We start from the raw sequence: 22873 nt of genomic DNA on the forward strand, positions 1-22873 counted from the left end.
TAGATGACAGTCAGTGGGACCAAGCAACACTACCAGCGAGATTTGGGGGGAATAGGCATACGAAATGCAACTGAGGTAGCACTTCCAGCATTCTTATCCTCATGTACATCCAGCATAAGATAGTAAATATTTACAATGCATTAGCGAGACAAATGTGTATCAATGATCATACTCAAATTGCCCTTTAATTGATCTATAATCAGTGCGTGTATATAACTAGGATCCATTTTCGATAGATCAATTAAAGGGCGATTTGAGTAGGATCATTGATACACATTTGTCTCACTAAATCATTGTAAATATTTACTATCTTGTGCTATTATTATCCATGTGTGAGCCTACTGGTGGGTATGAATAGGAGCTGCATTGTATGGGCCAATAGGCCTTCTGCAGCTCATATTTGTGTCCGCCTAATTCCCATTCATTTGTCATTGTACCTCACCTCACTCCACCATTCTCTCCTGCCTATATATGTCTAATACTTGACCTCTAAATGACCTCTGAAGATGCATTAATATACGAAGTACTTAAGAAAATTCGTTTCAATTTTTCCTCAGTGGTATGACACACACACACACAGAGTGAGTGAGTGAGTGAGTGAGTGAGTGAGTGAGTGAGTGAGTGTACCCCAGAAAAGTCATCACTGCCTGATGTTATAATGGAAGGGGACTCTCCTTCCAAACGCTAACACCTCTCCTCCTCACCGTCTTCCATACGCCAACAAGAGGCTTCATTCAAGGCAAGATATACACACAGTACTGTATTGTACCTAGTACAGAAGGAGTGTTATTTGGTATAAGATGGATTTTTTAAGTTAATATTTTTGGAGGTGTGGAACGGATTAATTTAATTTACATTACAGTATTTCTTATGGGAAAATATGTTTCGACATACAAATTTTTTTACTTACAACCCGTCTCTGGGAACGGATTAAATTAGCAAGTTGAGGGCCCCACTGTACTAATAGTAACGACGAGGGCCATAGTACTGTACTGTATATATACACATCGACGTACAATGAAATTAGAAAGCGGCACTATTGAGATGGACAAACCGGAAAACTATTTTCTACTTGTATTGCAAAGAAACTAGACCTACCTAGACCTTTCTAGGCCTAATACATGATATCTGAGGCATAATATAGTACACATGTACTATACTAGGCCTAGGAATATTAAAGTTTGTTATTTTAGCTTAATTTTGTTATAAAAGAATTCCTTACAAGTCAGTATACTACTATGTTAAAGTTAAGTAGGTACCAATTCATGACTAATAATGATCATCACAATTGTTACTATCTAAAGAGGAGGATGGGTTGTCACCTTACATTACCCATGTATTCATGATGCACATTTCCTGGGACATTTATACCTAATATATAAAGGCCCATTATATTTGCATAAAACCTTTAACCTTTAAACTGCGCAACGCGCCTGCAGGCTCACGTCTGGTTTGCGCAACGCGCCTCCGGGTATTTGTATTTTTCACGTTCCATTCAAAACTTCCGCAACTACATGGGGTTCACATCAGCTTCCTCAGGGCTCTTGTAAACAGACGCCATCTTTAAAAAAAATCGTGGTCCACATTCCCGGGTGTGGGAGCCTTAGTAGTATGTGAGCAACCAAGGCTGGCGCTCGCAGCATGAGCGCACAGCACTGCTGTTCAGCATGTGACCACAGCATCGCCTAATAATGTCAAAATGTATATATAACTTGTATTATTTAGCTATGATAGTGTTATATTAGAGCCTGAATGTGATAATGACTGGGTACAATGTTCAAATATCAGTGATTCAATGCTGTTCACGATGTTCACAGCGCTAGCCACAGCACCACAGCATTATTTCGTTCATCTAGGAATCTTCAAATGATTTCTTAGGTTCCTTTTCAAAATATATGTGTGGTCAATTATTCATTTACAGGAATTAGTGACCAGGATTGTGATAATAGCAGGATTGTGGTTATAATTAGCGTTGTGCGTAGTATTGTGGAAGGAGGAATTTTGATGAGGGAGGGAGGGCGAGAATTGAGGTAACCTCATCGTGTGTGTGGCTGCCACTCTTGTTTTGCTCACCATACTAGCTTAGTGGTTCGCTATGGGCAACACATATGTACATGGGTATATATAGTGTAAGAACAGCAACAGGAGAATGTTGAGAGGAGCTATTTTGGTGAGGGAGGTGACGTAATCGTAGCGTCGTCTGCTGTGTGATTTTTCATGCAGTGTATTGTGGCCACTGTTCTGTTTGGACACAATACCGGCTTACTTGCATAGTTCTGGTAAATAAAACATGTAGATAGGTATATAGAACATGTGTAATAAGAACTATAACAATATGGTGGGATGAGCAATGTTGGCGAGTAAGATGTTGGAGTGAGGGAGACTGGCTGCTCTCACTCGAGGTGTTCTGAATGTGTTCATGGCCAAATGCTCCTATTGGCCCATATGAGGCAGCCGCTATTGGCCCATACGAGGCAGCCGCTATTGGCCCATACGAGGCAGCTGCTATTGGCCCATACGGGGCAGCTGCTATTGGCCCATACGGGGCAGCTGCTATTGGCCCATACGAGGCAGCTGCTATTGGCCCATACGAGGCAGCTGATATTGGCCCATACGAGGCAGCTGATATTGGCCCATACGAGGCAGCTGCTATTGGCCCATACGGGGCAGTTGCTATTGGCCCATACGAAGCAGCTGCTACGCGGTGTTCTGAATGTGTTGATGGTGAATGTATATAGTGTGTGACAGTGTATAGTGTGTAAATAGATTGTATATATACACAAATTAGCATGATACATAGTAAATATGTGCTGCATATGTGTACACAAGTTTCATGCACGTAACACAATGTCTACGGACAGTACGGATGTTGTACTGCGATATTATAGTGTACGTGTTCATTATACATTGGATTGGCACATAAAAACAATGAAAATGTATTTGGAAAGGTGCGCAAAAAATGAATGAAAATATATTCGCGGCAACTCGCGCGCCCCGCCCCGAGCGCCCCACCGCCCCTGAGAGCTTACGGCACGGGCGCACGGGGAATGATGACGTCACGCCCCAACTTCCGGACCCCATAGCAGCCAAAGTAAGTAAAATTTCGACTTTTTTTTTATATACCCATACTGAGGGAAGGGTTTTTGACACTTTAAAAAGAAAAAAGAATTTTTTCCAGAGAATTTATTTCCTGCGCACTGCGGGGGTGTCACATTTGGAGGCAACGCAGTTAAGGGGTTAAGACGAAGCAATCGGACAACAAACCTGAATGACACACGTCGTTTTTTGTGTGTCCAGATGTACTTATCAAGGCGAGTGAAGCGATACTTGAATTTCATGCGTTCCTTGATCTTCTGAGGAATGACTGATAGGGTAGTGAGGGTGTTTCCCAGAAAGAGTACGAGAAACAGAATGGCCAGTGTCGATACCTGAAATCAAAGAAGATAATGCACAAATATTAAAGGAATTAGAAAACGTGCCAACATTGATGTAAAATGCATTATTATTAATAATTTCCTGGAACAGTATATTACACAAATTTTATTGCCAAAAATACATCACCTAACGTGTTGCAAAGAGCTTGGTGGGCTTAAGCAGTACAACCCCTTTTGGCAACTCTGTTATAGTACAGTACTATTCATTACAGTGTAACTCTTACTCAAATGGAACTCGGTACAGTAGGAAAATGGAAGCACTAGAACGATTCTATTCCAGATGTATGATTTTTTCGTGTTACTGAATACAGTGATCGTAAATGTCCAGTGAAGTGTCTGAATTCACTGGACCAGAATCTGATATAAAATTTGGAAAAAAAAAAAAGTGAACAATTTACTTTTTTCTAAGTAATTGTGGAATTTAAATGTGTTCAATATCATGTTTCACTGCATATAAGGAAGTAAGATTTGGTATAAAATAGCAAAATTATCAATTGTTGAATGGATTAGAAATTTAATTGTTCCGGAATCTGGTATGAACCTGTCCTTTAAAAGGTGGTACACTGTACTTTATATATTTTGAAACTACTCAAAAGCTAATTAAAGTTAAAAAGTAATTTGAAAATCTTTCTTAGTATGTGAAAGCAAGATTCAACTGGAGTTGTTAGCATGCATAATATGGAGAGAAATACAAAAGGCACCAGATCAGCATACACCACATTGACTGTGGCACCCACTACCCTGGGTAACTATTTACATCCCAACCATAATTCTTTACCATTTTTGCATCTATCATATTGTATAAAGCAGGAAGACTGAGATAAGTGCTAGCAATAAAAGTTAAACCATGAGGACAAGCCAAGAGAACCATCCTATGACACTAAAAGAGTGAAGGACCAGCTGTAATATGATCATAGTGTACAAGATACTTTGGGGAACGGATGTAGTGCATGAATGAAGTCGATTGTAATTGAGGAAAAGCACAACACGTGATCACAGTTGCAGACACACCCAGTACACAGAAGAGTCGAAAGAATGAAGGCAAATGTTTAATGTAGTGAAATATGTAAACAAATGGAACACTCGGTAAAGGTTGAGGCAATCGCATCAATTCTTAATTTCTAAAGTATGAATACAAGAATTCATATTTAATATGAATTTTCATAATTCATAGATTTCATATACAAGAATTTCATGTCAGAATACAAGAATGCTAGTGGGTAGAAATGAATCTGGCACAATTGTTTTTAATTGGGCGATTAGTGATAATTTGTTCCTTGTAACGATTGCTGTTTAGTCCTAACAACAATTTTAAACTATTTAAATTGTAAAGTGGGGATATGAAGTATGATATAAGAAGGCTATTTCAAGAGGCTGAATGAGATGAACAGTGGACATAACGCTAGACTTGTACAAGAGGAACATATCTTCATCTTCAAGAGGAAACTAGATTTATTCCTCCAAGGAGTGCCGGACCAACTGGGCTGTGATGGGTATGTGGGCCTGCGGGCCGCTCCAAACAACAGCCTAGTGGACCAAACTCTCACAAGTCGAGCCTGGCCTCGGGCCGGGCTTGGGGAGTAGAAGAACTCCCAGAACCCCATCTACCAGGTAACCAGGTATATAAAGTAATAGTGAAGCCTTAACAAAATACTATGTAAACATACAAATGGCATTTAGAAATCTAAGAAAGGAATCTTTTAGAGCATTCGGAAATTTTCTGCGAGACTAGTATCCAGAGGCAAGAAAGTCGAGCTGTAAATAAAGACTAAGACAATTAACCCTAACCACAATTTAAAGAAATACCGCAAGTGATGTCACAATATGTACCAGGAGCCGGTCGGCCGAGCGGACAGCACGCTGGACTTGTGATCCTGTGGTCCTGGGTTCGATCCCAGGCGCCGGAGAGAAACAATGGGCAGAGTTTCTTTCACCCTATGCCCCTGTTACCTAGCAGTAAAATAGGTACCTGGGTGTTAGTCAGCTGTCACGGGCTGCTTCCTGGGGGTGGAGGCCTGGTCGAGGACCGGGCCGCGGGGACACTAAAAAGCCCCGAAATCATCTCAAGATGACCTCAAGATATGTATGATACTGAAAGGAATAGACGAGATGGATGGAAATATGCAGCCCATCCTCTCGTGTAGGTAGTGCTTAAAGTAATGATGAGGACCATCATACACACTGATGTAAAAGGCAGTTAGAAAGTAGAAATCAGTACTATGTAAGCCCAGGACATGTTGCCAAAAACCACATCAAGAGCTGCAAATTTCCGCACATCATGGGCACGAGGGTAGACTGCAGGCTGACTAGACTTGATAACCCTGCAGACAATCTGAGAGACCCGAGCCCTGGAACAGGCAAAGAGGGAAACCAAGATCAACCCAAAAGCGTGTCCCCGGACACACAGTCCGAGGAGCGCAGGGAACGGCGAAGAGCCGCAACTGAACACAAAACATGATGCACCCCCCCGGCCTGACCAACCAAGCATCTATAACCCACGGACCCGTCTGGAAGCCCACCATATTCTTCACCAGAAGACAAGGAGACAGCTGCAAATGAGCAAACTGCCCCAAAGGACAAAGGAGCAGACACCTCTATGCTGGAGAAGAGCTCGAAGCTCCCCAACCTGACCCCCAGAGTTGGCGCACAAAGCCAACAAAAACAATGCCCTCCTGAAGCACTTCTGAACCAAAGGGACCACAATAAACCGAGGAGAAGAGAGAAAAGAGCACCTAATCCAAAGACCAGGACGGTTCAGGCGGCACATACACCTGCTCGATACCTGCTTGATGGGGTTCTAGGAGTTCTTCAACTCCAAGCCCGGCCCGAGGCCAGGCTTAACTTGTGAAAGTTTGGTCCACCAGGCTGTTGCTTGGAGCGGCCCGCAGGCCCCCATACCCATCACAGCCTGCGCAGGCGATGAGTCACAATAACGTGGCTGATGTATGTTGACCAGACCACACACTAGAAATTGAAGGGACGACGACGTTTCGGTCCGTCCTGGACCATTCTCAAGTCGATTGTGATGAGGACAGGTAGGGACAGGCATTAAATAGGCAAGAGAGAGCTGAGGAGGAAAGTCAGGTGTAGGGGATAGTAGTAATGAGAACTGCAGCAGGCCTATTGGCCCATACGAGGCAGCTCCTACCTGTCCTCATCACAATCGACTTGAGAATGGTCCAGGACGGACCGAAACGTCGCCGTCCCTTCAATTTCTAGTGTGTGGTCTGGTCAACATCACAGCCTGGTTGGTCTGGCACTCCTTTAAGAAAACAATCTAGTTTTCTCTTGAAGATGTCCACGGTTGTTCTAGCAATATTTCCGATGCTCGCTGGTAGGACGTTTTGCAATCGCGGACCTCTGATGTTTACACAGTGTTCTGATTGAGCCTATGGCACCTCTGCTCTTCACTGGTTCTATTCTGCATTTTCTTCCATATTGCTCACTCCAATACGTTGTTATTTTACTGTGCAGATTTGGGACCTGTCCCTCCAGTATTTTCCATGTGTAAATTATTTTGTATCTCTCTCATCTCCTTTTTAGCGAGTACATTTGAAGAGCTTCGAGACGATCCCAATAATTTAGGTGCTTTATCTCGACTATGCGTGTCGTATATGTTCTCTGTATGCCCTCTATTTCAGCAATCTCTCCTGCTCTGAAGGGGGAAGCAAGTACTGAGCAGTACTGAAGACAGGACAACACAAGTGATTTGAAGAGTACAACCATTGTGATGATCCCATCACAATAATGGGATGTTTTGTCTCAATGACTTTCTGGGTGCCTTCCCTGGTGGTGGCATGTACAAAATAGCTATATCACTAACGAGCAGGCGCGCTAGTCGATTGGACATTTGATTGTTTGTCGTTTCCTCTTGGGAGAGGGGGGGGGGGGGAGTGCTTGGGCTCGGTTCTGTCTTGGGTTGCAATGTTTTACCAGTAGGCGTTTGTAATGGTTCTACCTTTCTGGGCGATACCTCCAGTCAATGGCAGACATGATTATACTATCACAAAGTGGAATGTTCACAAGCCATTGCTCCCTATGCCTCTCTGATGGAACCAGGTTCTGGTTTCTGGTACGTAAGAGCTCCAAGTAACTGTGATGCTCTAGACTAATATATGGAATATCAGTCAGTCAGTTTCAGAGTCTCGACGGGGGCTCCCCTAAGAAACAACTTTAACAAAAATTGGGAAGCTCTTTGTGGACCTGAATCCTTGATAGAACAGAACAGGTCCAGTCCCAATAAGTTTGTCCAAGTGAGGTGCCATTTATATCTATTATAATCTGTGGTGGGTTTACCATCCTCCTTTTAAAGATAATACCAGTGTTACAAATGTATTCTAATTGCTTCACAGTTTAAACAACAAGCAAAGCAACAAGGCATGCCAATAACACATTGAACTATAATGATCAGACTTACATGCCATTCTGCATTGTCAGCAAAGGAGAGGAGGTAGAGTGTGTAGGCATTATAAAGCTCCCACATATATCCTATCAAGAGGAAAGGTATGATGAAGCCAAGACCCCGCCACATCCAGTGGTGAAAGCCTTCAACAGTTATGTCCATATTGTGACGTTCCCCGAGAGCTTTGAGTCTGTAGAGGCAGCCACGTTGATACATGAACAAAAGATACTGTACAAAACCTGGGGAAAAAAAATTAGCAATATATATTTTCTTTAAAATTTTTATACAAGGTAGTTATAATTCTAGCTTATTTACAATGATGCATATAATTTAATATTATTCCTCAGAATGTGGCTATTATATCACTACAATTGTTACCTCGCATATATGATAAAGAAAGAAAATCTGTCTTTCTTGCTATGTTTGATACTTCATTTACTAGTTTACACAATATAATATTTGTACACATAATTGACAGAAATCCAGCACTGAATGTAAAGAAGTGCCGTTTTCTGGTGCCCTCTTCCATGGCTCCTTGAGTTACCCCATCTTTCCAGCTACAAGCCTCCAGTTACCCCACCAAACTCTTAGATTGATGTCAAAGTAGATAACAGAACACCAGAAACACTAGACAAATGAAAACGTGGAAGAGGTAAAAGGCAGCCCATCCTCATGTTTACTTAGAACTTATAGTAACGACAACGAACGAACGAATGAACGAGCGCACAAACACACACACACACACACACACACACACACCTCGGCTTGCGAGTGCCCCTGGTTACGAGTTTTTTCGGATTACGAGCAGGATTTGCTCGGAAAATCTGTATCGGGATACGAGGGTTGCCTCAGAATATGAGGGTGTTAATACGCGTATAGGCCGACTAGCCCGTGGTGGCATGGCGATCGCCGTTCAGTTTACCAATGCCTCGTGCCCAGTGACTATCCCGCTTCAATACTTCACCAGGATTTACAGTGTTTTGTTGGATATTTGGCCATTTGAACATAAAGTTGTTATTATATATCTCGCAATGGGTCCCAAGAAAGCCAGTGGTAAGGTTCAACCTAAGAAAACAGTTGTGAGTAGAAGATGGCTCTTCCTCATTAAGAAAATGTGTGAAGAACTGCAAAGTTTTGTTGAAAAAACTCGCCCAGATAAAACTGTAGCAGGCCGTTGCATTGACCTTTTAAATGACAATGTTATGTCTTACTACAGACAAGTGTTAAAATGTAGGGAAAACAAGTGTCTTTAGACAGATTCTTAGTAAGACAAGCAAGCAGTGAGCCACAAGCAAGTCCTAGTGGTATGCAGGCAAAATGTGCCAGTGTGCACACCAGAGAAGTCCTCACTGCCTGATGTTCTAATGGAAGGGGACTCCCCTTCCAAGCAGTAACACCTCTCCTCCTCCCATCTCCTCACCATCTTCCATATGCCAACATCAGTCATCAGCAAGGGTAAGTAATAACTTGAACATACTTTTGTAGTTAGATTTTGATAAATTAGGTATAAAATTTAGTTTGAAGTGAGGTTTTTGGGTAGTCAGGAACGGATTAATTCATTTCCCATTATTTCTTATGGGGAAATTAGCTTCGGTTTACGAGTTTTCGGGTTACGAGCTGCCTCCAGGAACGGGTTAAACTCAAACCGAGGTACCCCTGTATATGGGAAAAACTCCCACATTACTCAAATTGTTTAATGCAACAGGCCAAAAACAAAATGCTGCTTTTGTGTATTCATTAATATATAAAATAAATAATTTAGTTAGTCGTGAAAGAGATGAAGTATGGGATAAAATTTGTTCCAGAAAACGAGATCATTATTTACTGCATCGCCAGCATCTCCTCAAAACGTATTTACTTAGTTTAACATTAAAACCCACAGTCAGATGACTAACAAATAACACTTCATAAATTCTACTGAATTATCAGTAAAACCATTGAGCAAAACTTCTCCTTCCAGGATCCATAAAGAACAATTCTGTTGAAGCGTCATCTGAATGGGATGGGGAGGGAGGAGTCTGCCATATAATTATAAAACAAGCATTGCCAGCCAGCAAAGTAAATTCTGGTTCGTGATACACAAAGCGTGCCACTGGTGGCACGCTTAACGGAGGGATGGCATAAATTGAGTATCCACTCAATTTAACAGCCTCTTATTTACCGATTTGCCAGTTCCATTGACCGGTTTGGGAGACCGGTATCTGGAGCCTCATACTGTATACCGGTCGATAGAACCGTAGGTCGATATTGGGTTTGTTTTGGCATCAGGGGGCCCTCACATGGCAACAGGCCGCTGACTATCGTACCCGCCCTCATCCTCACTGCAGCTTTTCCCTACACCCTAAATTCCTGCTTCCCTCCCCCCCCACCCCCCAAGAGACCTTTCTGGGAGGTGGCTCAGTAGATTGCCAGCCAGCCAGAGACAGCCTGGAGAATCTCCATCTAATACAATAAAGCTTTCATGAAAAGTATTTTTATAACTTCTTATTATCCTAATAAAATTACTAAACAAAACCTGTAACATGTATATGATGATGTAAATCCAGAATTTAACAAATCTGGCTAATGGGGCCGAGTGTGATAGGGTTATCAGAGTGAGCCGCCCTCCCCCACCACCATCACATCTCCAACAGCTCCCCACACCCCATACACACACTGCTTCAAGGTCACGTAGTTCAACTCGACATCCATCCCTCCCTCCCCCCTATCCACCCCACCCCTCCCTCCCTTCCCTTATCCACCCACCCCTCCCTCCCTCCCCCTATCCACCCCACCCCTCCCTCCCTCCCCCTATCCACCCCACCCCTCCCTCCCTTCCCCTATCCACCCACCCCTCCCTCCCCCCTCCTTCCCCCCCCTATCCACCCCTCCCTCCCTCCCTCCTCCTATCCACCCCTCCCTCCCTCCCCCTCTTCCCCTATCCACCCACCCCTCCCTCCCTCCCTCCCTCCCCCTCTTCCCCTATCCACCCACCCCTCCCTCCCTCCCCCCCCCTCTTCCCCTATCCACCCACCCCTCCCTCCCTCCCTCCCTTCCCCTATCCACCCACCCCTCCCTCCCTTCCCCTATCCACCCACCCCTCCCCCCCTCCCTCCCTTCCCCTATCCACCCACCCCTCCCTCCCTCCCTCCCTCCCTCCCTTTCCCTATCCACCCACCCCTCCCTCCCCCCTCCCTTTCCCTATCCACCCACCCCTCCCTCCCCCCTTATCCACCCCTCCCCCCTCCTTCCCCCCCTATCCACCCACCCCTCCCTCCCTCCCTTCCCCTATCCACCCACCCCTCCCCCCCTATCCACCCCTCCCTCCCTCCCTCCTATCCACCCCTCCCTCCCTCCCCCTATCTACCGCTCCCTCCCTCCCCCTATCCACCCCTCCCTCCCTCCCTACCCCTATCTACCGCTCCCTCCCTCCTCCTCCTATCCACCCCTCCCTCCCTCCCTCCCTCCCTCTCTCTCTCTCCACCCCTCCCTACCTCCCTGCCTTTGATTATACAGATACAGTACGTCCAACAAAGTCACAGAATGAACACTAGCCTCATGACACATCAAAACAATGTGCTGTGAATTTGTGACGTCACAAGGTAGAAGCCACTAGAGCTGAAGACCAAGACCTAGAAGAGGTAGAAGACCAAGTGGCTGTCTGTACAAAATACATCTTGCCTGAATGTTACTTGAAATATTACCGACACTTAACTTCAAAAATACCGGAGCCAGTATACCAGGTCGCATTTAATTACCTGGGTACAGCCCCATATAGGCTGTTAAATTGAGTGGATGCTTACTCTTGCAAATCTTCAACCATGACAACTACAGGGAAGTGCTTTAGTTATCCTTCTATTCCTTAGCATACTTTGTTGGGAAATAACTGTTGGACAAAAGGTTTAGGTGATCATAAGGCATGGATCAGCCCTGAGGGGCGAGTTAACAAATTACTGGTGGCCAGTTTTTGGGCTCTTGTTCTTGAACCTCAGCCTACTCGGAGCCACACGGGCGCTTTCTATGCCGACTGTCTTCTAATTCAAATACCTGAAGTGCTCCCTCCTCCCTGGTTTGTCCCTCTTTTCTTCTCCATTAGTAGATAACTACAGGGAGCCACAAGGGTCTCCCTCCCCCCCACAAAACCAGTATTGAATGTAATGAAACACCAATTTTTGGGCAAGCCCTGGAGGCTTCCTGATGCCTGCCCTTCCCCCAGAGTCGGAAGCTTCACATCATTCGTTGAACTGACAAGCTTGCGGCCTGGGAGCCACGGACTGCCCACCCGTCCCCCCCAAACGAGGGGAAGTGGAGTAAACGAGCACAAGCTGGATCCAAACATTTTTGGTTGTTTATTTTGGGGGAGTTCTATGGCCATTTTCAAGTCCGCAGGAATAGGAAGTACTGTAGCCAGCTTTGGTCTGTTTTGTGTCTGACTTTTTGGGTGCCTTCTCTGGTGATAGCATATATAAAATAGATGTCACTGCTCCCTGCGCCTCTATGAGGGGGGCCAGGCTCTGGCCCATGGTCCCTGGTAGTCCAGAGAACTCTTAACTGATGGCACCTGTTAGCATCTCCAATGTGTGTGTGTATTGCCTAACTGCAGGGAGCTACCAGGGCTCACCCAAAAATTGGCATTTCATTACATTCAATGCTAGTTTTTTCTAATTAAATTTATATAGTCCATTCATTTTCCAGGAATACACCAGCAGTTATTTAACAGTCCACTGTATAGTATTGCAACCATGAATATTTAAAAAGAAACCAAAAATTGTCATGTTCTATTGAGATATCTATACAATACTTACTAATATACATATTGAAGAACATGAACTGCCTACGGAATGCATAGTAGGTTTCCCCGTTAGGCCAAATAAGAAGAATTCCTGACAAAACTGTCGATATGAAATGATGTGCCCTCCACCAGCCCTTGATCCTTGAACCATTCACCTGTAAACCAGATTCCAGCTTTAGAAAGGCAACTCAATTGAGCACTAGTAATAAAAAAATAAATTATAAAAACTGGGCTATATTATCAATTATAAAAAACACTACTGTACTAGATATGGTTTAACAGAATTAGGTAGACAGATATGCATCCCCCATTTTGGTATCTTCCAGAATACGAATAGTGGTCTAACTAATATTACAGGGTACCGTAATGACCACATGGATTATCAATAGTACAGGGATAATAAAAATAGTACACACACACAATTTATCATCATTCCAAACAGTACAGTTTGTTATAAAATTCAGGACTGTAATGTAGAGTGTGCACACAAACACGAGTTGATGGGGCGAGAGAGTGATAGATTGCATGTACTAGTTAGTGTGTTATCTTGTACTGTCTACTTTCATTGATCCAGATTATATAGGACACCACCCCTCACCAAGTTGGCCATACAACTAGATTAGCAGCAATGTGTTCCGGAAAGTCCAAAAATTAACATTCTCAATTTTCTATATCGCAACCAACATAGTTCATATTGACTCGCATACTGTACCAATACAGTACTCACAGCATTCAAACAATTTAGTAATTACCCAAGTGTAATTACCTAAGTGTAGTTACAGGATGAGAGCTACGCTCGTGATGTTCCGTCTTCCCAGCACTGTCATAACGCTTTGAAACTACCAATGGTCTAGGCCTCCACCACCTTCTCACCTAACTTGTTCCAACCGTCTACTACTCTGTTTGCAAAAGTGAATTTTCTTATATTTCTTCAGCATCTGTGTTTAGCTAGTTTAAACCTATGACCTCTTGTTCTTGAAGTTCTAGGTCTCGGGAAATTTTCCCGATCAATTTTATCAATTCCTGTTACTATTTTGTACGTAGTGATCATATCACCTTTTTTCTTCTGTCCTCTAGTTTTGGCATATTTAATGCCTCTAACCTCTCCTCGTAGCTCTTGCCCTTCAGTTCTGGGAGCCACTTAGTAGCATGTCTTTGCACCTTTTCCAGTTTGTTGATGTGCTTCTTAAGATATGGGCACCACACAACAGCTGCATATTCTAACTTTGGCCTAATAAAAGTCATGAACAATTTCTTTAGTATATCACCATCCATGTATTTAAAAGCAATTCTGAAGTTAGAAAGCATAGCATAGGCTCCTTGCACAATATTCTTTATGTGGTCCTCAGGTGATAGTTTTCTATCTAGAACCACCCCTAGATCTCTTTCTTTATCAGAATTCTTTAAAGATTTCTCACATAATATATAGGTTGTGTGGGGTCTATGTTCTCCTATTCCACATTCCATAACATGACATTTATTCACACTAAATTCCATTTGCCAAGTGGTGCTCCATATACTTATTTTGTCCAACTCATCTTGAAGGGCATGACAATCATCTAAATTTCTTATCCTTCCTATTATCTTAGCATCATCAGCAAACATATTCATATAATTCTGTATACCAATTGGTAGATTATTTATGTAGACAAACATCACTGGTGCAAGAACTAAACCCTGTGGTACTCCACTTGTGACATTTCTCCAGTCCGATACATTGCCTCTGACTACGGCCCTCTTTTTTTCTATCGGTCAAAATTTTTCATCCATGTTAGAAGCTTACCTGTCACCCCTCCAATATTTTCCAGTTTCCAGAACAACCTCTTGTGGAAATCTGTCAAACGCCTTTTTTAGGTCCAGATAGATATAGTCAACCCAACCATCTCTTTCCTGTAATATCTCTGTGGCTTGATCATAGAGACTGAGTAATTTCGATACACAGGATCTTCCAAATCGAAAACCATACTGCCTGTCTGATATTGTATCATTTCTCTCCAGGTGTTCTACCCATTTAGTTTTGATTAGTTTTTCCAATATTTCCACTATTACACTTGTCAATGATACAGGTCTATAATTGAGAGGGTCTTCCCTGCTGCCATTTTTGTAGATTGGAACCGTTAGCCTGTTTCCACACGTCTGCTACGATTCCTGTACACGGGGATGCCTGAAAGATCAGGTGAAGTGGAATGCTGAGCTCAGATGCACATTCTCTCAGAACCCATGGTGAAACTCCATCTGGGCCAACTGCTTTATTCTTTCTTAGCTCCTTTAGCATATTTTCCACTTCATCTCTAGACACCTCTATACGCTCTTATGTTGTTCTGTGGAATTCGTATTGTGTCTGGTTCTCTGAAGATCTCATTTTGTACAAACACACTTTGGAACTCCCCCCCCAAAAAATAAAAAGGTTTCACACAATTCCTTTTCATTTTCCGTGTATCTGTCCCCCATTTTCAACCTCTGAATATTATCCTTTACCTGCAGCTTACTTTTAATGAATTTATAAAAAAGGCCTGGATCTGATTTACATTTGTCGCTATACCGTTCTCAAAGTTCCTCTCTGGCTCTCTCCTTACCGACATGTAGTCGTTTCTTGCATCTTTGTATCGCTGGACGCTGGTATGTTTGGGGGTTTGGCCTCTTTCTATAATGATTCCATGCTTGTGCCTTTTGATCTCCGGCCCTCTTGCAATTTCTGTTGAATCAACCCTGTTTCCTAGGTCTGCATATCTGCTTTGGTATGAATGTTTGTGTGCCTTCATCATATATTGTGCAAAATAAGAAATTTTGAACCCAGTGGCTGACTATCCGATCTGTTTACCATACTGTCATGTATGTAACATTTCATTCACCTGGGCACTAGGAGCCTCGAACAGTCAACCCATTAGTACGGTTGAGTCGCTCTACCTACTGAGCCACCAACACCCCTTAGTGACAACAGAAATTTGAGCACATTTTGTTTGTTTGCTCGATTGCCGAATTGTTTTAAAATCTTTAAGTAACCTAACAAACACTAAAATTACTGTACATGAGCTAGGCAAGGTCAGTTTTGACTGCCAGCTGCTACAGCATCTGATTGAAGGACCTTGGCTTCCTTGCGAGGTATTGCTGGTTGAAGGGCCTTGGCTTGCCTGCCAATTTTCCTGTCAGTCTTTCATGTAATACCTTATCTAAAGCTTTAGAGAAGTCCATGTATACATGTCTACTGAATAGCTGGTTAACTTATCCAAAAATATATGAAAAGGTTAATAAGAACTTATTTTTAACAAAATCATGTTGTGTTGATTTTACTGGATTGTGCACCAAGAGATTGTGAAAGATTCCCTAGCATAGGATTCTCTCCACGGGTTGGCTGATATGCGAGGATAAACACATTTCAATTATACAAAGAATAATGTCATACTGTGACTTTCTCAGTTACAGACCTTTAAAATACTTTCTCGGATGGTTAGCGTGCAGTAGTACCACACCAAGAGGAACATGTGAATCAAATCAGCTGTCCTGCAAAAGAAAAAACTAGTCAAATTAAAAGGTAAAGCTGGAGAATGTACTTAAAAAAAAGAAGCTCTGCAAGCCAAGCTCCCTCTTCCCCCCGTCTTACTCCTGAAAACCATGTCAAACAAAATATACTTATCATTTGGGTCACCAGTGATCTAGTTTTCCACTACACTACTGTAATATATAATTTAGATATAAAAAATATAATTTGCTGCAGAAAGAATGTGTCAAGTAATAGTGTGACTATTCTGCTATTCCCAGAAAATAGTGGAGTGGAAGGCTCAACCTCTTATTAGCGTCTCTAGATCTCGCTGTACATAAAAATAATTCTTTACTTTTGCCATCTATTTTTATTTTGTCATCTTGTAATATATTCTCTGGGTAACCTCTATTTCTGAAATGATTCTATAAAGATTCTTCTGCCTCTTGTAGTTTATCTTTATTACAGTACTTATTATTCTTTTAAGCCTAATGGCTAAGGAGTAAGAGACAGTGATTTCTTGAGTGATAATGGGTGACTAGATGAATAAAGCATGTGTGAATGAAGGTTTGTCGGTTTATAATGTACTGCGGTTTGTAAAATTCTGTTATCGTCTTCTATATACACCTTTGTATCTAGAAAGAGCATGCTTGTATCATTGATTTCTAGTGTGAATTTTAGGTTTTTGTGCACTGTATTTGCCCAATTAAAGAATTGTTCCAGTTCTTGTCTGCGTCCTACCATGATACCAAAGATATCGTCTATGTATCATAGGTATATTGGTAAACTCTGCTCTGTTCTCTGTGTTTGTATTCCAGCCGATTCAAAGACTGGACAAATATTTCAGCTATTACCATGTTGCTCGATGCCTCTATTGTTGTATCCTTTATTTGTCTATAGGTTTTACCATCTAAAGTTAACAAGATGTCCCTCATTACGTGTAGTATAGCTTTCCTAACAGTTCCATAGTTGGTGGCCTAAAAACTCTCGTTTGTCTCGGACCCTGTTTAATTATACTGTATTTTTGTAGAAAAAAAATTCTGCCACCCTTTTAGCTGCTTCTCCCTCTGGTATACACGGATAGTGAGAGATTACGTTCAGAGGTAGGTCCCTTGCTTTTGCTTTAGTCCTACCCACCAATGCCCCTAGACCTATCATCTTTATTCCTGTATAGTTTTAGTATAATTTTTGGTTGTGTGTTTGTGCTTTAAGCGCCACCTGCGGGTCTTGTACTTTTACACAAGTTGACTTGCCTTCTAGTTGTCGAAGCCTCTCCTTTCTATAATTATCTTTTTTCCATACCACTATTGCACCCCTTTAGCTGAACAGTGCAACGCACACAGAAGAAAGGTGACCGAGAACCACTACAGCAGTCAAATGACCCCAATCACATCAGTGCAAGAGCTAACAGCTCAACCCCCCCCCCCGAAACAAGTGGAAAGTTGGGGCAAATGACTTCGTTTGTTTCAAAAGATTCAATCCTTTGTTTACATAGTTGAGGGGGTTCATTAGGCCGGATATGAGGATTGTGTTTTGAACCCAACAGCGGTTCGTTTCGACTCGCTGCCTTTCTGGATGCCTTTCCCAGCGAGGTGGCAAAATGTCCCTTCACCCTTTCCCTCCGAGGGAAAACTGGGGCCAGGTTCTGGGTCAGGTCCCCAAGAAGCCCAAGAACTCCACAGCTGATGCAACTTGGAAGATGGGAACCATCTCTGCATATAGCTTCAGGGAACCACAAAAAACTCCCTCCAGAAAAAAATGCCATTATAATAGATTATGCATGACAGCTATGAATATACTAAAATTTATAAATGTCAATTGCATGACATTTTAGAGTCATCGCAATGTTAACTGTTAGAGTATTGATAACGTATTAACAATAATGAAGTATTGGTATTCATCAAGAACTGTAAAAACCACTATCGCAGGTCCTTCACATTCTTTGGAGAGAGCCTAGATACGGGCGTTATTCCTGATACCTGTATACTAAAAACAGCAGAGATATTTCCTCCTTTATGAAGTGGTGCTAAGCCGAAGGCAAAAAATTACAGACTGATGTCACTAACATCACACATCATAAAAAATCTTTGAAAGAGTGCCAAGAAGTAAGATCACAAAATACATGGAATCACAGCATCTCCATAACCCTGGACAGCATGGTTTCAGAACAGGGTGCTCTTGCCTATCAAAATTGCTGGACCACTATGACATGGCATTAGATGCCAAGGAAGACAAACAAAACACTAACTCCCAAGTGTCTAACAAGTGACCACAAAGCTGTCTAACTCCCAAGTACCTATTTACTGCTAGGTGAACAGGAGCATCAGGGTGAAAGAAACTCTTCCCATTTGTTTCCTCCTCCACCGGGGATCAAACTCGGAACGTCAGGACTACGAATCCGAAGCACTGTCCACTCAGTTGTCAGGCCCCATGTACTGGGAGAGATACATAATAATTTACACGTGGAAAATAGTAGAGGGGCTGGTCCCAAACCTGCATACAGAAATAACACCACATTTACAGAGGCCTGTGGCCAAGTGGTCAGTGCTTTGGATTCGTAGTCCTATGACCCGGGGATTGATCCCCAGCGATGGCGGAAACAAATGGGCAGAGTTTCTTTCACCCTGTTACCTAGCAGTAAAAAGGTACTTTGTAGTTACGACAGCTATTATGGGCTGCAGGCAGGCAGGCAATGAAAAAAAGAATGGATTGACAGTCGAGAGGCGAGCCGAAAGAGCTAGAGCTCAACCCCCGCAAGCACAACTAGGTGAATACACAAGACCAGAAAGCATGGCAGGATGTGCAGAATAACCCTATTGAAGAGCAGAGGTGCAATAGGTACTCAGAGAGAACGATCAACATCAGAGCCCTGAGACTGTTCAACACGCTTCCACTACACATAAGGGGCATAACTGGCCGACCCCTCACAGTGTTCAAGAGAGAACTGGATAAGCACCTCCAAAGGATACCTGATCAACCAGGCTGTGACTCATACGTCAGGCTGCGAGCAGCCGCGTCCAACAGCCTGGTTGATCAGTCGAGCAACCAGGAGGCCTGGTTGACGACCGGGCCGTGGGGACGCTAAGCCCCGGAAGCACCTCAAGGTAACCTCAAGGTACACACAAGGGAGAATAACTGGCCGACCTCTGTGTTCATGAGAGAACTGGATAAGCACCTCCAAAGAATACCTGATCAACCAGGCTGTGACTCGCATGTCAGGCTGCAAGCATCCGTGTCCAACAGCCTGGTTGACCAGTCCAGCAACGAGAAGTCCTAGTCGAAGACTGGGCCGCAGGGACGCTAAGCCCTGAAACCATCGAGGTAACCTCAAAGTAAGGTACGCTAAAACAATTCATCGGAATGCAAAAGTGTTAAGGCTGTGGCAGTAGTTTAATGACCAACCGGCATGTATATTTTATTTATAAACAAACCAAAAATAAAGTAAACTCGTACTGTACATATACTACATAAATAAATGGGACACATTTTATTATACTGTATGTCATCTTCTCTCACACCCCCACTAGTCCCTCAATGCAGTTCTCTCCCAATGATACTTCAACCATGAGAGATATAGAAGGCCTCCAAAGGAGCTTACTAGCAAACTAGCAAGTATACCTGCTCGATGGGGTTCTGGGGGTTCTTCTACTCCCCAAGCCCGGCTCGAGGCCAGGCTTGACTTGTGAGTTTGGTCCACTAGGCTGTTGCTTGCAGCAGCTCGCAGTATATTTCATTCCTTTGCACAATTTAATGCTAAAATATGCTATCTATATAATGGGTACACAGAAGCAGAGTTCTTCTTCCATTTAGTGAATATGTAAACTCACTTTGTTAACATACATCACCTGATATAAGATGCATGAGATTGGTTGGTTGTCCAGCAAAGCCAGCAACATGATTAGCCAAATGATAAGATGAACAATATTACCTTCACTCTGGCAAAACAAAAAGTATTAGTGACTTCTGTCAAGAAGCAGGTAAATCAGAACCAAATCCTTAATAATTTTGAAAAAACACCTTGCTGGTTCTTGCATAGGGGCCTTCTTACAGAGCCAAGATTTTTTTGATGCCGCGATTGAAGAAGAAATGCACAACACTTGGTGAATTTGGAACCTGGTCATTACATAATGTTTGTGCCAAAAATAATTGTCATGTACAGTTGATAAAATTTGGATATTGAATTGTTTGTGAAGGTCAAAATGATTAATAACTAGATTTTCTGATTTTTTTTTAATATAGTATTGAAGATAGGTTATGATAGCTCTAAGTCACAAACCTGTACAGGTATATGCATCACAGAATATGCATTTATTTACCTGGGTGGGAAGGGGTTGTCTGGAGTCTAACTGTCCATACGGAATCCCATTTGGAACAAAGCAGCCTTGCCTCATAGTTCATTCAAGCAAGTTCACACCAAACACATTTTACATTAACACACACTGTATATACATATACTGTATATATATATATATATAATTACCTGATGTTTGTAAGTATATTGAAGGTAGAGATGGCAAATGCTACAAGATTAATAACAAGCTTGAACTTCTCGTACTCATCTTTGTACCGGTACCTGATGGCAAAGTAAATATGATTACAATTAGACCAAGAGTATGTAACTGGTGATGCATCCAAAGACAAATCAGACAAAAATAAAATCCACCACACATCTTTGATTTTCCTGAAACTTGGTGAAGTTGAAGATTAACGAGTGATTAACACGTCAACTTTTAGCAATACACCGTACTGATCAATTAGTTCCAGAGATATGGGGGGGGGGGGGGGGGTAAAATTTCCAGTTGGCCCCAAGCCCCCAATTATTATTATTATAATAAAACAATTAAGTTAAAGAAAAAATAAAGCATACCATAGCTAGATAATACTTTTCAATAGTTCAATTACAATTTTTGGGAGGCAGCAACCCCTCCCCCCAAGGTTATAAAAATATGAATTTTGTTTTTTTTTGTTTTTTACTTTATTATTTGAAGTATGGCCTGCAACTTTTATATTAAGCTTTGTTGTACATTTTGTTACAAGCACATTATTTAATGTTTATAACAAAATCTATGTTGGTATTTTTGAACATGTATCTATTATTAACCAAATGTTTTAAATACAATGTTGTGCAGTTACCCACAAATAATTAAATATTTTACTAAATTATAAGTTGAAAATAATACCATGTAAAAATATGTAATGTAATATGTTCACTGAAGCATTATTACAAATTTTGAAATATAGCTTCTTATCTTGAGGTTATCTTGAAATGATTTCGGGGCTTAGCGTCCCCACGGCCCGGTCCTCGACCAGGCCTCTTTTTTGTTACACCCCCCCCCCTCCCCCCAGGAAGCAGCCCGTAGCAGCTGTCTAACTCCCAGGTACCTATTTACTGGTAGATGAACAGGAGCATCAGGTTGAAATAACATTTTGCCCATTTGTCTCCGCCTCCATCGGGGATCGAACCCGGAACCTCAGGACTACGAATCCGAAGTGCTGTCCACCCAGCTATCAGGCGCCCAAATACGTCAGCTACCGTACATTTAGAATGTAAATTTGTAAAACACACCTGACCCCCAATTCTTCCGATGGGTTTGGTAAAGTGTTACACTGGACAGGGTAGTTAACAAATGAAATGTACTAGGCATTTCATGTGGGCATATGTGGGCCTGCAGGCTGCTCCAAGCAACAGCCTGGTGGACCAAACTCTCAAGTCAAGCTTGGCCTCAGGCCGAGCTTGGGCAGTAGAAGAACTTCCAGAACCCCATCAACCAGGTAACCAGGTATTAACCAGGCAGTAATGTGGTGGAGGCAGACTCCATACACAGTTTCAAATGTAGATATAGAGCCCAATAAGCTCAGGAACCTGTATACCAGTTCATCGATAGTCGAGAGGCTGAACGAAAGAGCCAAACCTCAACCAACACAAACAACTAGGCGAGTATAGTACTTTAATTTCTACCCATCATACATCTTCGTCTACATTGAGGTATTAAAGATTATATTTTTTAATTTAAACATTTCTCTGAAAAATCAAGATAAAGCCCAACAGTTTTTCCATAATGATGACAAAAGACATTGTCCAATAATAAAACTTCCTTCTTTCAAGGAAAGATCTTTTACTTAATCAGCTTTTGGACGAATATTAAATCCCTGTCATTCATTGAACTTTATGTAGTACATCCATCAGAACATATACCTACAACAGATAGCTATAATTTGATGAAAACTGTGTTCCCCCTGACAGTTTTTACTTCATCAAACCTTTGTTGAATGTGTACCTTCTTTTCTATATCAACTTTTGAATATTACGTTTAAACACAGTATATAACTAATCTGAATTGAAACAAATTTGAGAGGAAATTTACATACTTTACATCCTTTTGTGTAAATTTAAAGTTTAATGGAATTTCTTTACCACCAGTCATGGCAAAAAATCACCAACAATTGCTTCATTTTTTTGTCAATTCCAACTTTGCTTGTTTGTAGTACAGGTAGTAGGAACTCTGCCTCTTGGACACTAAATGATGTTGTGTTAGATCTCCCCCCGCCTCCTCTCCCTCCTCCCCCTCCTTGCTGCCTCTCCCCCTCCTTGCTGCCTCTCCCTCCCCTTTTGCTGCCTCCCCCTCCTCTTCCCTCCTTGCCACCTCCCCCTCCCCCCTTGCCACCTCCCTCACCCCTCCTTGCCGCCTCCCTCACCCCCCCCCCTTGTTGCCTCCCCTTCCCACTCTCCCCCTTGCCACCTCCCTCACCCCCCCCCTTGTCGCCTCCCCTTCCCTACCCCTCCTTGC

At 42.5% G+C, this 22873-nt stretch overlaps 1 protein-coding gene across 1 annotated transcript in view; it reads right to left on the reverse strand.

Annotated features, from left to right (window-relative positions):
• LOC123764063 (transmembrane protein 120 homolog) overlaps positions 1-22873 on the reverse strand; it is a 46788-nt gene that overhangs the window by 13040 nt on the left and 10875 nt on the right. Inside the window, exons 4-8 of the mRNA XM_045751558.2 lie at positions 20566-20658; positions 16033-16108; positions 12621-12762; positions 7852-8075; positions 3265-3428 (exon numbers count right to left, since the gene is read on the reverse strand). Coding sequence (XP_045607514.1) covers positions 3265-3428; positions 7852-8075; positions 12621-12762; positions 16033-16108; positions 20566-20658 — 699 coding nt within the window. The remainder of the gene's footprint in view (positions 1-3264; positions 3429-7851; positions 8076-12620; positions 12763-16032; positions 16109-20565; positions 20659-22873) is intronic.

The sequence above is a fragment of the Procambarus clarkii genome, chromosome 23 (genome assembly GCF_040958095.1).
Source record: "Procambarus clarkii isolate CNS0578487 chromosome 23, FALCON_Pclarkii_2.0, whole genome shotgun sequence".
Lineage (NCBI taxonomy): Eukaryota > Metazoa > Arthropoda > Malacostraca > Decapoda > Cambaridae > Procambarus > Procambarus clarkii.